The 12,811-nt window shown below is 45.4% G+C and overlaps 1 protein-coding gene across 6 annotated transcripts in view; it reads left to right on the top strand.

The window, feature by feature from the left end:
* Window positions 1-12,811, top strand: part of ptprz1a (protein tyrosine phosphatase receptor type Z1a) — a 47,920-nt gene that overhangs the window by 10,128 nt on the left and 24,981 nt on the right. For all 6 annotated transcript variants that reach the window (XM_078083056.1, XM_078083055.1, XM_078083053.1 and 3 more), the window contains exons 2-5: window positions 6,537-6,599; window positions 10,253-10,432; window positions 11,836-11,987; window positions 12,200-12,295. In XM_078083056.1, the coding sequence (XP_077939182.1) occupies window positions 6,537-6,599; window positions 10,253-10,432; window positions 11,836-11,987; window positions 12,200-12,295 (491 nt within the window). The remainder of the gene's footprint in view (window positions 1-6,536; window positions 6,600-10,252; window positions 10,433-11,835; window positions 11,988-12,199; window positions 12,296-12,811) is intronic.

Genomic DNA, 12,811 nt, shown 5'->3' with positions numbered 1-12,811 from the left:
TATCTATTCTTTTCCTATTTGACATTCAGGGATGATCTGAAAGCATCTCACCTACGGGCAAGTTTTCCTACTGAGACACACATAAAATATGATATTCAGGCATCAGCGGCTCATATTTTCATCTCTGTGTGTTCTCCCTGCCTTCATTCCCAAAGTGCACATATGAAGCCCTCCTCTCTGCTTCTTTCATGTCTTGTCTTCCTTTTTAGGGCTGATGGACTCTGCCTGTAGATAATCTGCAGCTTTTGTTCTTTGCCATTTATAGTTAAAAGGGAAAGATACGCACGGCTGATCGATGAGGAGAGCTCGAGGCCTCCGTTCGGCTGATGGGTTTGGTTTTCTACCTTTTGTTGACGCCCCCAGCCGCAGTTTGAAGGGATTTTGCTTTTAGGTAGAACTGACTTTTCATTTGTTTAATGCCTGCAGTGCAGTGACACGGTGCTTTGATATCCTGTTGGTGGTCTCCTTGGGGATTTCTGCGTTTTATGGAGGTTCTGTTGTGTGTAAATCCAAGAGGAGCACTTTCATGAATCACCGTGCTGTCTGAGCCTCAGAGGTCGAACTCTTCTTTCTCCTCCGATTCAAATTTGAAGGCAGTTTTGGAGGTGTTATTTTTGATGCACTTTTTTGAAATACTTCATTTTTTCAACCACAGAGAAACATGAACAGACAACCGAGAGCAGAAGCTGCAGAAAGGTTGAAGAACCTTAATTCTGTAGCTTCTAAAGGCTGATTAATCACCACTGTCACTAATCATGAGATAGAGATACTTCAGTAAATATGTCCTTTCCACTTGTCCAAGTGTTCTGAACGTTTAACATCTCAAAAAAAACTATAATTGGAAAAGGGATTGTCATGGTCGACTTCCTCTTTCCCCATCGCCATCTTGGATTATGGCCGTCACCATGTTTTTATTTCGAACCAACTTCAACAAAATTTGTGGAAGTTAATGAATTTTGACCGAGGAGTGATGTAGAGAGAGGATTTGACTCTACATGGACCATCATTTACTAAATGAACATCATGCTGTATTGAAGAAGACTTGAAACTAGAGATTGAGACCATAAAACACATTTTAACAATGTTTACTGAGGGCACAAATCAAGAGAGAAGTAGTCATTTTCTCATAGACGTCTATGGGACCAGAGGAGTCGCCCCCTGGTGGTCACCACAGTGAATGTGTTGTAAAACACTTGACATTGAGTCAATGCAATGATAGAGATCACGTATTGGCTCGGGTACACTGGCTTCAGGGGTATGACACTCACACGCCCGTTCTCTCCCTTTGCTCAGCCTCCAGGACGAGTCATAACCCACAATCTGCAGTGTAACCTGGACTGTGGTACAGTAACAATTCTTATAATTACATCGAGATATCATAAAAAAATGTGAACGTTTAAGTTAGCCAAACTAAGATGGCGCAGTGCCGCCAGTACGGCCCTATTTTTAAAGAAATAAAAGCCCAGACTGTCCCCAGATTAACCTACTGGAATCACCCCCCCCCCCCCTCCATGGCCCCTCGCCCCGCCCCCCGGCATCAGGAGAGGGGCTCGGTTGGCTGTGTGAGGGGGGGGGGTGTTGTCACACATTCTGGCGTGGGCACCGGTTCTCACCCCCGCAGCCTGTGGACGTCCCGGCTCTCCCAGGGCTTCGGCTAATCCTCTTATTCAGCGTCCGGCTGGGGGCCACAGGCCCCCACCGACCGGAGCGCCGAGCCGCCCGCTCTGCGCTGAGCAAACACACTGACACAGTTGTGTTCTTTTTCTTCCCGTACAGACGCTGAGCAATCGCTGAACAATCTATTCTACTCATTCAATCTTTTGCTGTGGAACGTAAGCATGTTACCCCCCCCAGTCCCGCCCCAGCCCCCCCTTCTTTCTCTCCATTCTGCTTTACTCTCTTGCTCCTGTTTTTGCTTCTTTAAGATCACTTTTCTCTCTCGGAGGGCTTTGGTAATTTCTCCAATAATTCTCAAGAGATTTTTCGTCAAAAAGTGGTAAATAACAACCAAAATGTTTGATATGAAAGCATGAAAAAAGCGGGGTCGTCGTGGCGCAGGGGTTAGAGAAGGTGTGCTGGGAAGCACAAGGTTGGTGGTTCGATTCCAGGCTGCCCCTTGTTCCATGTTGAAGTGTCCCTGAGCAAGACACCTAACCCCTAATTGCTCCCCGGGCAAAAATGTGAAAAAAGCCATGGGTTTAAAGTGTAATGTAAGTCGCTTTGGATAAAAGCGTCTGCTAAATGACCTGTAATGTAATGTAAAAACAAAGTTATTACGATTTGTTCTAAGATGAACTTCTCTCTCTGTACCTATATCATTACAATTCATACAATGGATGATATTTCCTTCAAAACCAGGAATGCTAACTTTGTGCTAGGGGGAGTGAGCAGGATTCATCCTCTGGGGATCATGAATGTCTGAATAAAGTATCATAGCGAAACATCCGATAGTTGTTTAGATATTCAGCTGGAAACCCGGAGCGTTAACCTCATTGTGGTGCTGGAGGAGGAGTAGGGCTCCTTTTTGTGTGCGTTGTTTCCGTTCTCACATAGTGACTCTGTGACAAACTCTGCAGGTGTTTTCCAGTAAGGCCGCCTGTAATGGGAATAATACCCACAGTGAAGTTTTGTTAATGGATGAACATCCAGAAAACCAAATAATCCAACAACATGTTACCACCGGCGGGATTGAGCAACAATGTTTTCTTCGAGCCGTCACTAAACCGAAGCTGTAAGAACTAATTTACATCGTCAGATATTTAAACTCCAGAAGGTCTTCGTTGGCAAAGGCTCCGGTTTGGTCATCATACCGAGGCACGCACACACACACACACACACACATGTAATAGGCTGGTGCTGACGTGCCGCTCGGGGAGCAGACAGGTCTCAGAGCTTCTGTTTACAGTCTGGTTTCCATTTCCACCTCTCAACTTCCCATCGGGTCCCGCCCATACAAATCACAACCACTTTGATATCAGTCATTATGAATTCCTAGTATGTGTTAACAAGAAACACATCAAATTCTGAGCAAATTCTAGTGGAAAACGAGTGCAAAGAAACACCAGGACAAAGTTACAGAAAGTAGGGAGGTGTCATTTGCTCAGAACCGTTTCTTTATCGCTGCGCTTGAAGGGAACTAGCTGCAGGCGGCACAAGTTGTAACGCAGCTGTAATGCGTGAACCGCATTCGTTCTCTATGTATGTTCAAGCAATGGCTCATGGGAAGGTGGCGGGAAGGCCTCATCGGGAGGTTTAGTTCCAATTTGCTGGCCCGTCATTCTTTAAATCGACAGAAACGAGACAGTTTAGAGTTGTCTGTTGGATTTTTACCATTCATCACTCTTCAGATGCAGGGATTTATTTTTTCTCCACTGAAAGGATGAGTGGACCATCATGTGATCTTCCACTGGACCGGGAGTACCAGACAAACATCATCTTCTGCAGAAGGTTCTCTCTGAACTGACCCCACAGGCAGATCTCCTGGGTCACCCTGGCTCATGTTCCAACGTAGCTGATGCTGGATGGCGGGAGAAGATGCTTTAAAGTCTCTCAGTTTGCAAAACATCAAAGATCCATAGTCTGTTCTAAGAGGTGCATGTACTCACATGAGAAGCCAACAGTTGGGAGACTTTAACATTCTTCAACTTTCTTTTAAACGGACGTTACCATATTTGGACTGAGGAGGACGTAGAGACCTGTCCATCCCAGTAAGCCCCGCCCTAAAGCATCCCCTGCTTTATGTTCTGTTTGACTCTAAATGGACCATAATTTACTAAATCATGCTGTGTTGAAGAAGACTTGAAACTAGAGATTGAGATCACAAGCTCATGTTTACTGAGGGAACAAACCAAGAGAGATGTGGAGTCATTTTCTCATAGACTATGGACCAGAGAAGCTGCCCCCTGCTGGTCACTACAGATAATGCAACTTTAACAAAGTTTTGGTTTCACTTAATTTTACTCATTTATTGTGGCTCTGCGCTTTATGACATTACTACTCAAACTCTGGTTTTAGACGATACTGCAAAGTAGGGCTGGGCGGTATGGCCATAAATCCATATCACGGTAGCCTATTTATAGGCCTATTATTTATATATATATATATATATATATATATATATATATATATATATATATATAGTCCTAAAGCTTCTGACGGTATCCCGATATGTGACGGTATTGCTCTTTCAAGTAAACACACATTCATTAATTGACCCCGAAAAGGGCCGCCGGCTACCCGAACAGCTATTCGCCGCTCGCGAGCCAACTTGGTCGCAACTGGCTGGCGAGTTAACTTGTTAGCGCGTTAGCTTGTTGTGGCTGCTAGTGTTGCCACCGGAGGCTCGGCGCACTTTGCAATAAATCAGGGTAAAAACCCTGTTAAAGAGTGTTTGTTGCTGGTTATTCATTGTCCGTATAAAGTTATAACCATCAACACACGTAAGACAAGTAGCTCCGACCGCTGGGCGCCCCTCGATGACGTGTAAAAAATGTTTTGTCCCCTGCCGAAGATCAACGTCAGTGAACGGTGAGGAATTCATACCGTAGGAGATCTTATTCCGGTATACCGTTTGAACCGGTGTAGCGCACAGCTCTACTGCGAACCCTCAGCGACTGTCGGTCTTGTTTTTTTATGCAGAAGTTAGCGGGATTCAGCGGCCTAATGGCAATAAAGGGGAACGTCGCTCTGATTTTTAACGGGATGTCTGTCCTACTCTTACTCTAACACAGCGCATCAGAGATGTTATTTTAAAACTCCTAAAGAATTCACTCTTCCATAAATCCATTTAATAGCCGTTCTGGATCAAGACAATCTAATAATCATATATTTGTTAAAAGTCCACTCACATGTCTTCTGTGAAAAATACATTTTTCCTGCGATTAATTTGAAGCAAGTAGAAAGTCCCTCATTCTGCTGCGCCTTTGTTCCTCTGTTCTGTAAAATCCCCCCTGCAGGAAGTTTTTAAAACCCAAACCGATCCAAACTTTCAAAGCGATCTCCTCTTTACTCATAAGGAGTTAATCTTATGCTGGTACTCTGGTTTTAAAGCAGTCAGATTACTGGCAGCCTGCTTTCCATGTACGAGGGTCTTCGTGGCCAAGAGGTCGCCCTGCAGGCCGACCTCCTGTCTCTGCAGACTGTCCAACACGTAATCTTGGATTAGACCGCTATCATCCAGAGCTCAGAGGGAATAAAGGCCACGCAGCAGGAGACCCCATCTCTCAATTTATCGCAGACCATTAAGCTGAACCCACCAAGTGGTTGGGTCATGAAATTCAATTAAGAAAAGTAGTTAAAGAGGTTCCTGTATAACCTCTGCATTTGGGTTTATATTTGAGTGATACCAGATAGTTAGGATTTCTCATGACATCTAATACGTCCGAAGCTTTTACCGAGACTGGATTTCAACTCATGAACCTCCGGTGAAGCAGAAGAGTGGTGACTATGCTTATCAGAAAGTTGAACACAATGACTGCTGCGTTATTGTGAGAATCATGTACCTGGTGTAACAGAAAAAAAGCTTTAATTTGACTCACAATAACACGGGGGAATCGAACCCCCCTCAGCGCCTCGTTCTACCAGGCCGGGAATTAAGAACCACACAAAGTGCTTCTGGATGCTTGATGTCTTCCATGAACTTCTGCCCCTTCTCGTAGACTCGTTGTGTGGTGTGTTGCCTGAAGAAAACGTCTGTGTCATTTGAGAACACAAGTCAATTACTGAGCAGGAAAGCTAAAACATAAGTACCTGAAAGTAGTAAATGACTGATTTTCTCCATGGGAGGAAATTCCATCTGCGACTGCTCGTGAATGCACACCTCATCGCGTCACTTTTAGATCCCCATGGCGGCATGTGACCTCTGACCTTTCTAACGGCCTCACTTCATTAATGTGACAGCTGCCTGGACAGGCCGCTCAGGGGTCAATAACTCACCCCGACATCTTGCATCTCATCACAAGGTCAAGGGGAAGGTCGTGAGCTGGAGAATTGCCTGGCCGAAGGGATCGTGTGTTTGGGACTCAAAAGCGTGAAGAACTTGTGTTCCAATCATGCCGGTTTCCCACAGACGTGTAATAGGATGAAATCATGGAATGAAGGATGTGACTTAGAGCAGTAGCCCTCGTTAGTTCTGCTGTTTTAATGCGCGTCATTACAGAGAAAGGTGTTTTTAATAGTGGCACCTGATGGGTTCCTCCTTGCAGCTAAACTCCGACCAGGTTGGTTTTAATTCCAGTTCTCACATGGTTTTATTGACACCATAATTCATCAGATAAAGGCAGCAACCTAGGAAGGACACAGGAAAATATGGAATGTGGGGGTCAAAGGGGAGGAGGAAAGTGTGTCTTTTCACCACAATAAAATACGCAATTATTTTCACATAATTGGAAATTAGAAACTAGATATAATGAAACGACTTCCTCTGTAAAAGCGCTATACGTGTATGTGAACGCGGGACCTTTTCAAAGAGATGTTTTCCTGGTCCTGCGTGTGTCACTAATGCTCGTCATGGACGACCATCTCTGCTCCTCTCACAGCCCGAGGATACGCCTACAGGAACCAGCGCAAGTTCTCAGAAGACATCGACTGGTCGTACGCAGGTGAGTCAAAACCACTTCTTTGTGTGTGCGTGTGCGCGCGCGTGCGTGCGTGTGGTCGTGTGGTCTGCGGTTTTGTATGGCGTTATATTTGTGCCACAATCCTGAGCGCGTAATTGTAAGTTTTGAGCACAGAGAACTATATTTTAGCAAAGAAAAACATATTCCGTGCGCGCAGTTTACTCAGGTGCCCTCTCTACAAACTGGTTTTCTGCGCGCAGGCAGCCGTTGCTGCGCTCTCTCCACCTCTTCACTCACGCGCTCGCTCGACTTGCAGCAGCGTTACATTTTTATGGCGTTATATTTGTGCCACAATCCTGAGCGCGTAATTGTAAGTTTTGAGCACAGAGAACTATGTTGTAGCAAAGAAAAACATCCCGTGCGCGCAGTTTACTGAGGTGCCCTCGCCACAAACTGGTTTTCTGCGCGCAGGCAGCCGTTGCTGCGCTCGCTCCACCTCTTCACTCTGCGCTCGCTCGACGGTTCACTCACGCGCTCGCTCGACTTGCAGCAGCGTTACATTTGTGCCACAAAACCAACCAATCAGAGAATTAAAGAAGGTCCATTTTGATTGGCTGTTGGTCTCCAATCACAACGCTTCCTAAAGAAGACGAAAACGAGTGATATTAGAAGTCCGACTAGCCACCATCAGACATGACCGAAGCAAATGATGAGAACACCAAATGTTTTAATCCAGGCCATTAGCATTTAGCACAAATGCTGCAAACTTCAACAACTCGCTGAGCTTCCGCGATGCTGTAGGTAGTTCTACTAGCGTTGTGATTGGAGACCAACAGCCAATCACAATGGACCTTCTTTAATTCTCTGATTGGTTGGTTTTGTGGCACAAATGTAACGCTGCTGCAAGTCGAGCGAGCGCGTGAGTGAAACGTCGAGCGAGCGCAGCGTGAAGAGGTGGAGAGAGAGAGCGCAGCAACGGCTGCCTGCGCGCAGAAAACCAGTTTGTGGAGAGGGCACCTCAGTAAACTGCGCGCACGGGATGTTTTTCTTTGCTACAACATAGTTCTCTGTGCTCAAAATTTACAATTACGCGCTCAGGATTGTGGCACAAATATAACGCCATACATTTGTGCCACAAAACCAACCAATCAGAATTAAAGAAGGTCAATTGTGATTGGCTGTTGGTCTCCATCAGTTTGTAGAGAGGGCACCAGAGTAAACTGCGCGCACGGAATATGTTTTTCTTTGCTAAAATATAGTTCTCTGTGCTCAATACTTGAAATTACGCGCTCAGGATTGTGGCACAAAATATAACTCCATAGCCGCTCGCTAACACCTCCCGCTCTGAGTCAGAGGAGTGACAGGTTTATGAGTTTACAGCATAAACATTTATCCAGTTGAATCTTTAGGTTTGGAGCTTTTTAATTCAGCTTTTCATACAGCCAAATATGGTAGATTACGTAATATTAGAATAATCTAATCCAGGAATTGTCACGATGCAGGGAAGGCAGGACTCAAATGCAGACGTCAAACCAAAAATACTTTAATAGTCAAAAACTCAGAAAGGGCCACGGAGCAAAAATACAGGCAGGAACCAATCCAACAATCAACAATGACACGACAAGTGACAACAGACACACACGGCTTAAATACACTAGGGAGGTGCAGGTGATTGGACACAGGTGGAAACAATCCGCCAATCACAGGGGATGACGGGACAAGGCAGGAAGTGAAGTTACCCAGGGAGACAAGAAGCAGAAAACTACAAAATAAGACAAGAAATAAACCACACCTTGACAGGAATATTTTTTTAATGTTTGAAAACCTGGTGTGGGAAAAGCTGCTAACATGGTTGTCGGATGTCATAAGAGTACTAAACAGACTTTGGGTTGACAAGCTTTCTTTTCTTGTCCTGCGTTAATGTATTCAAGTCATCTAAACATTCAATCTTGTCTAGTTTAATATTCAACGAGTCGTTTTGAGGTAAATAGACTTATGTTCTCTTTGGATTGTGATGTAAAGATGATCAGTAGCAGGAATTAAACACTAATTCATCTCAGTACCCTTTTGTGGTCTGAACCAGGTCACCACGTCACCTTTCAGCTCCCTTGATGTGTTAGTAAACGTCAAATTCTGACCTTATTTCAAAAGTTTGAAGAGAAATGCATCAAAATACAAATTTGCATTGACCACTTTTTGGTAACGCTGAACTACATTTTCTTACCTCCAAAACTACAAACTGCATTCAATACAGCCTGATGTTCATTTAGTAAATGATGGTCCATTTAGATTCAAACAGATCATCAAGCACGGGATGCTTTAGGGCGGGGCTACAGCCTGATTGACAGGTCTCATAGTCCAGAAGGCAGGGGATGCTTTAGGGCGGGACTACGCAGTGATTGACAGGTCTGTAATACACCATAAAGCAGGGGATGCTTTAGGGCGGGGCTAAACGCTCATTGACAGATCTCTACCAGATTTATGCCATTTCTACAGCCTCCTCAGTCCTTAAATGGTCGCTTCCTGCTTATTGGTTGAAAAAAGCCAAGATGGAGACGGCCAATTTTCAGAACTCAAGGCTTTAAAACCCAATAAAAAAATCATTGTTGAGAACGTTAAAACAGTGATGTTCCCTTAATGTGCGGCATGTGAGGATGTGTTACATGGAATATACGACACAGCAACTTCTCTTAAATATGAGCTAATGGGAACGAATCCCCAGGCGCCGCAGCAGTCGCCTATATCGAGATTTATGAGCAACGTCACATGCTGCTCGGATTAATTCTGCAATAAAAGGGAAACTAAAAGTTTGAGGTTGTAGATCAGTTGGACAAGAATACGAGGTGCTGGAAGTGCAGCTGACACACACACACACACACACACACACACAATGAATGATCATTTGTCTTCCTGGCTGCAGCACTTTCCTTACTGTATTCATGGCATCCGTCATGTTGTGTGTTCTTTGTGGTCGAAAGCGAAGAGGAAACCTGAAGCTGAGCTCTTTTCTTTTCGAGCAGCATTGTTAGCGGAACGACATTGGATTTGGGAAACTTGCGCTCGAACGTTGAAAAACGTGGACCTTGACCCCAATTAGAGGAAAAAACCGTGAGAGCCGATGTTGGAAGCCGGAGTGCGGCAGAGCAGCTGGAGGTTATTAGCTCGTTAGCTCAGCGCTAGCTCTCCCGGAGCTGCACACCTGTGAACGGCCCCTCATGCTGTGATCTCTGCCCCCTGTTCATACTTAGATATATTTTCCAAACAATTGTGTGCATACAACCTTCATTTTACAGAATACAGCGCTTCGAAAGCTTGCTTGGCAAGTAGGAGGTGGCGATTAAAGCTACGTCAGTTAGCGATCCTTTAAATAGATTATTGTGAAGAAAATAGCAAAGTAGAAGCTGAGGTGGACCAAATAACATCGGTTGAAAAGGAGTGAACTTCTTATAGTCAAAGCGTCAGTTAGTCAAAGCACCGCAGTGATCAGTATTTATCAGTATTTTTTTAATATGTGGTTATGCAGCTATGAGCCATTACTAAAGGCTTTTCTCCAACTTTGGAATTAGAAAAACCCCCATTTAGAATTGTTTTTTTTCACAACACCTTTGTGGGACTAGTCTTCTAGTTATTATTTTCTTGGTCGCTCTGAACGGGACCGAAGCAGCTTTTTCTGAACACTGTTTTTCTCCCTCCAGGAACCTTGAATCAGAACAACTGGGCCAAGAAGTTCCCGTCTTGCAGCAACGCCAAGCAGTCCCCCATCGACATCGAGGAGAACCTGGCCCAGGTGAAGCTGCAGTACCAGAAGCTGTCGTTCGAAGGCTGGGAGAGTCCGACGACCGGCGCCACGACCATTAAGAACGACGGCAAGACCGGTAAGCGGTCCGGACCAGTGAGAGGTCCAGACCCCGCCGCTGGGGAGGACCGGACAGTGCTCGTCGCTTCCCACAGCCGGTGGACCGGTCTTTTCCATCGATACGTTTATATGCAAAGGAAATGAGAGTGTGGAAGAGCGGGTGGTGACACCGAGGCTTTGGATCGGATCACAGATCAGAGTTACCGTTACTAAGGAAAGAGGGCATCAATGATCCGTATTTCAGGTTTGGGGATTGTTCATCTGTGATATCAGAGTCCCCTGCCTGCATTAATAAAATGAAAGTAATCTCAAGTGAAGGTAAAATTGGTTTAAAATGTAGCACACTGCCAGGATCTATTCTCTTAGATGTATATGAATGTTCCTTAAAGGCATATGAAGCCATATAAAGGGGTGTGTTGTCTAAGCAGACAGACCCGGTTTAAAGGGTACAGTTTCCAGTTTCTCATTCCAGTGGATCGAGAGCCCTTTATCCGTCTCCTCCCTCTAATGGTGGGACGCACAAAGCCTACAGTGAGCCCTCGAGGTCTTTGTGAGGGAAATTTAGACGAGGAGGGAACCCACCTTATTTAAAAACAAAAAAAAGCTCCTAAAAGAGGAGCCCGGTGCTTCTTAGCAACGCGACCCTGAGGGGAAAGAGAAGCACTCTGTTGTGGTTGTTGTTCACTCGCCAGCTGCAAAGAAGCCTTTTATCAGTGGAGATGCTCTCAGCGCACAATCCAGCAACCATTCAGTTCACTTAAACCTTTTTATCGGCTGTACGCAGCCACAAAATGAGGATTTCAGTATTAAAACAGTTGATTGATGGAGCGCATGCATCAGTTCATGCCTTTTGATACACAAACACACCTTTCAACAGGAGACAATCAGCAACAAGTTGAGTCAATATTTGCCGACACAAGGTTAAAGGAAGACATAATAGAACAAGTTGAGATGAGCATGAGGACACACGGAGGCTTTCCAGCAACGACGTGAAGAGCCGTCGGATGTTGGTCTAAGTTCATGAAAGTATTAAATATGAAGTTTCTACACCAGGTGTCTTGATACAGCAGCTATCAAGACTTTGGTACCTTACCTATTAACTGAGACGTACATGATAGCACAGGAGATGAAAGGGCAGACGCTTCGCCGCGGTTACACCATCAAAGGTCGTTCGGGCCCTGCAGGCAGCCTTTGTCGGGCGAACAAAGAGCGACCCGAAGGAGGCGGACTCATTGTCTGGCGCTGTAATGGCGGCGTTAGTGGAGTACTGTGTGGCCCACGAGCGCTTTTGATCTTCTGAACATTTAGAATCCATCGATTCAATTAGAGGTCTTCAGCGCTTTGAAGGACACATCTGACCTGCATGTGATTTTATTCAATGATGTGTAGCCCGTTGGCATTTATCTCTTCTTCCGTTGTCAGTGGCGGTCGATGTGGGCGGTGAGTTCTACGTCAGTGGAGGCGGCCTGAGGTCAAAGTTCAAGGTTGGACGCGTCACCTTCCACTGGGGGCGCTGCAACGCCTCCTCAGAGGGCTCCGAACACAGTCTGGATGGAGTCAAGTTCCCTCTGGAGGTGACACATCTTCTCGTACATATTCCTTCAACATCTTACAGTAACATTCTGTTATCGTGGGGCGTTGTAGCAGAACAGCACATTCACTCTATAACTATTAGCCTATTTCATCATCAACTTTCACACAGAACTGTTGCAGAAGGAGTCGACAGCTCGTTGACACGTCCGTGACTCCTCACTGGACTTTTCATCCTCCTCTTCTTCTCGCACAGATGCAGATCTACTGCTACGATGCGGATCACTTCGCCTCGCTGGATGAAACCATCAAGGCCGGAGGGAGGATCACGGCGCTTGCCGTGCTCTTCGAGGTGCGCCTCCTCTTCTCAGGGCAGATGGCCACGTGACCCGCTGGTTTCTTTACATCAAAGGGCTGCACAACAAAGACTCATTTTGAGCCTCTTCATATGTTGTCAGATCTTTTATCCAAGTAAAAGTGTAAATACTGCAGTATTGAAGAAGACCACGATGCCGAGGATCAGAGGGAGGTCTCTCCGCGCTTCGCTCTGTGCGTTGCGTTGCCTCCAGGTTGGCGTGTTGGAGCCGACGGAGGTCATATTTGAACAGCGCTCAGACAAATAAAGAAGAAAAAGTGCTGTGACGCCAGGGGCTCTGTTAGCGTGTGTTCTGGGCGGAGAGCAGGGTGGGAAAACCGCCAGACAAAAAACTAGAAAAGCCTGTTCTGTTTTTTTTTAGCTTTGCTTTATTGGAAAAGGTCAAATTATTATAAAGGTCATGTTATTGTTGATTGGCCTGATTTTAAAATAATTCTACTTCATCTCACATTTCACTTGCATTAAGAAAAGAACAACTTCATGAGCAGTAGT

Source organism: Gasterosteus aculeatus, chromosome X (assembly GCF_964276395.1).
Source record: "Gasterosteus aculeatus chromosome X, fGasAcu3.hap1.1, whole genome shotgun sequence".
Taxonomy (NCBI): Eukaryota; Metazoa; Chordata; class Actinopteri; order Perciformes; family Gasterosteidae; genus Gasterosteus; species Gasterosteus aculeatus.
This window is presented reverse-complemented; position numbering and strand designations above follow the sequence as displayed.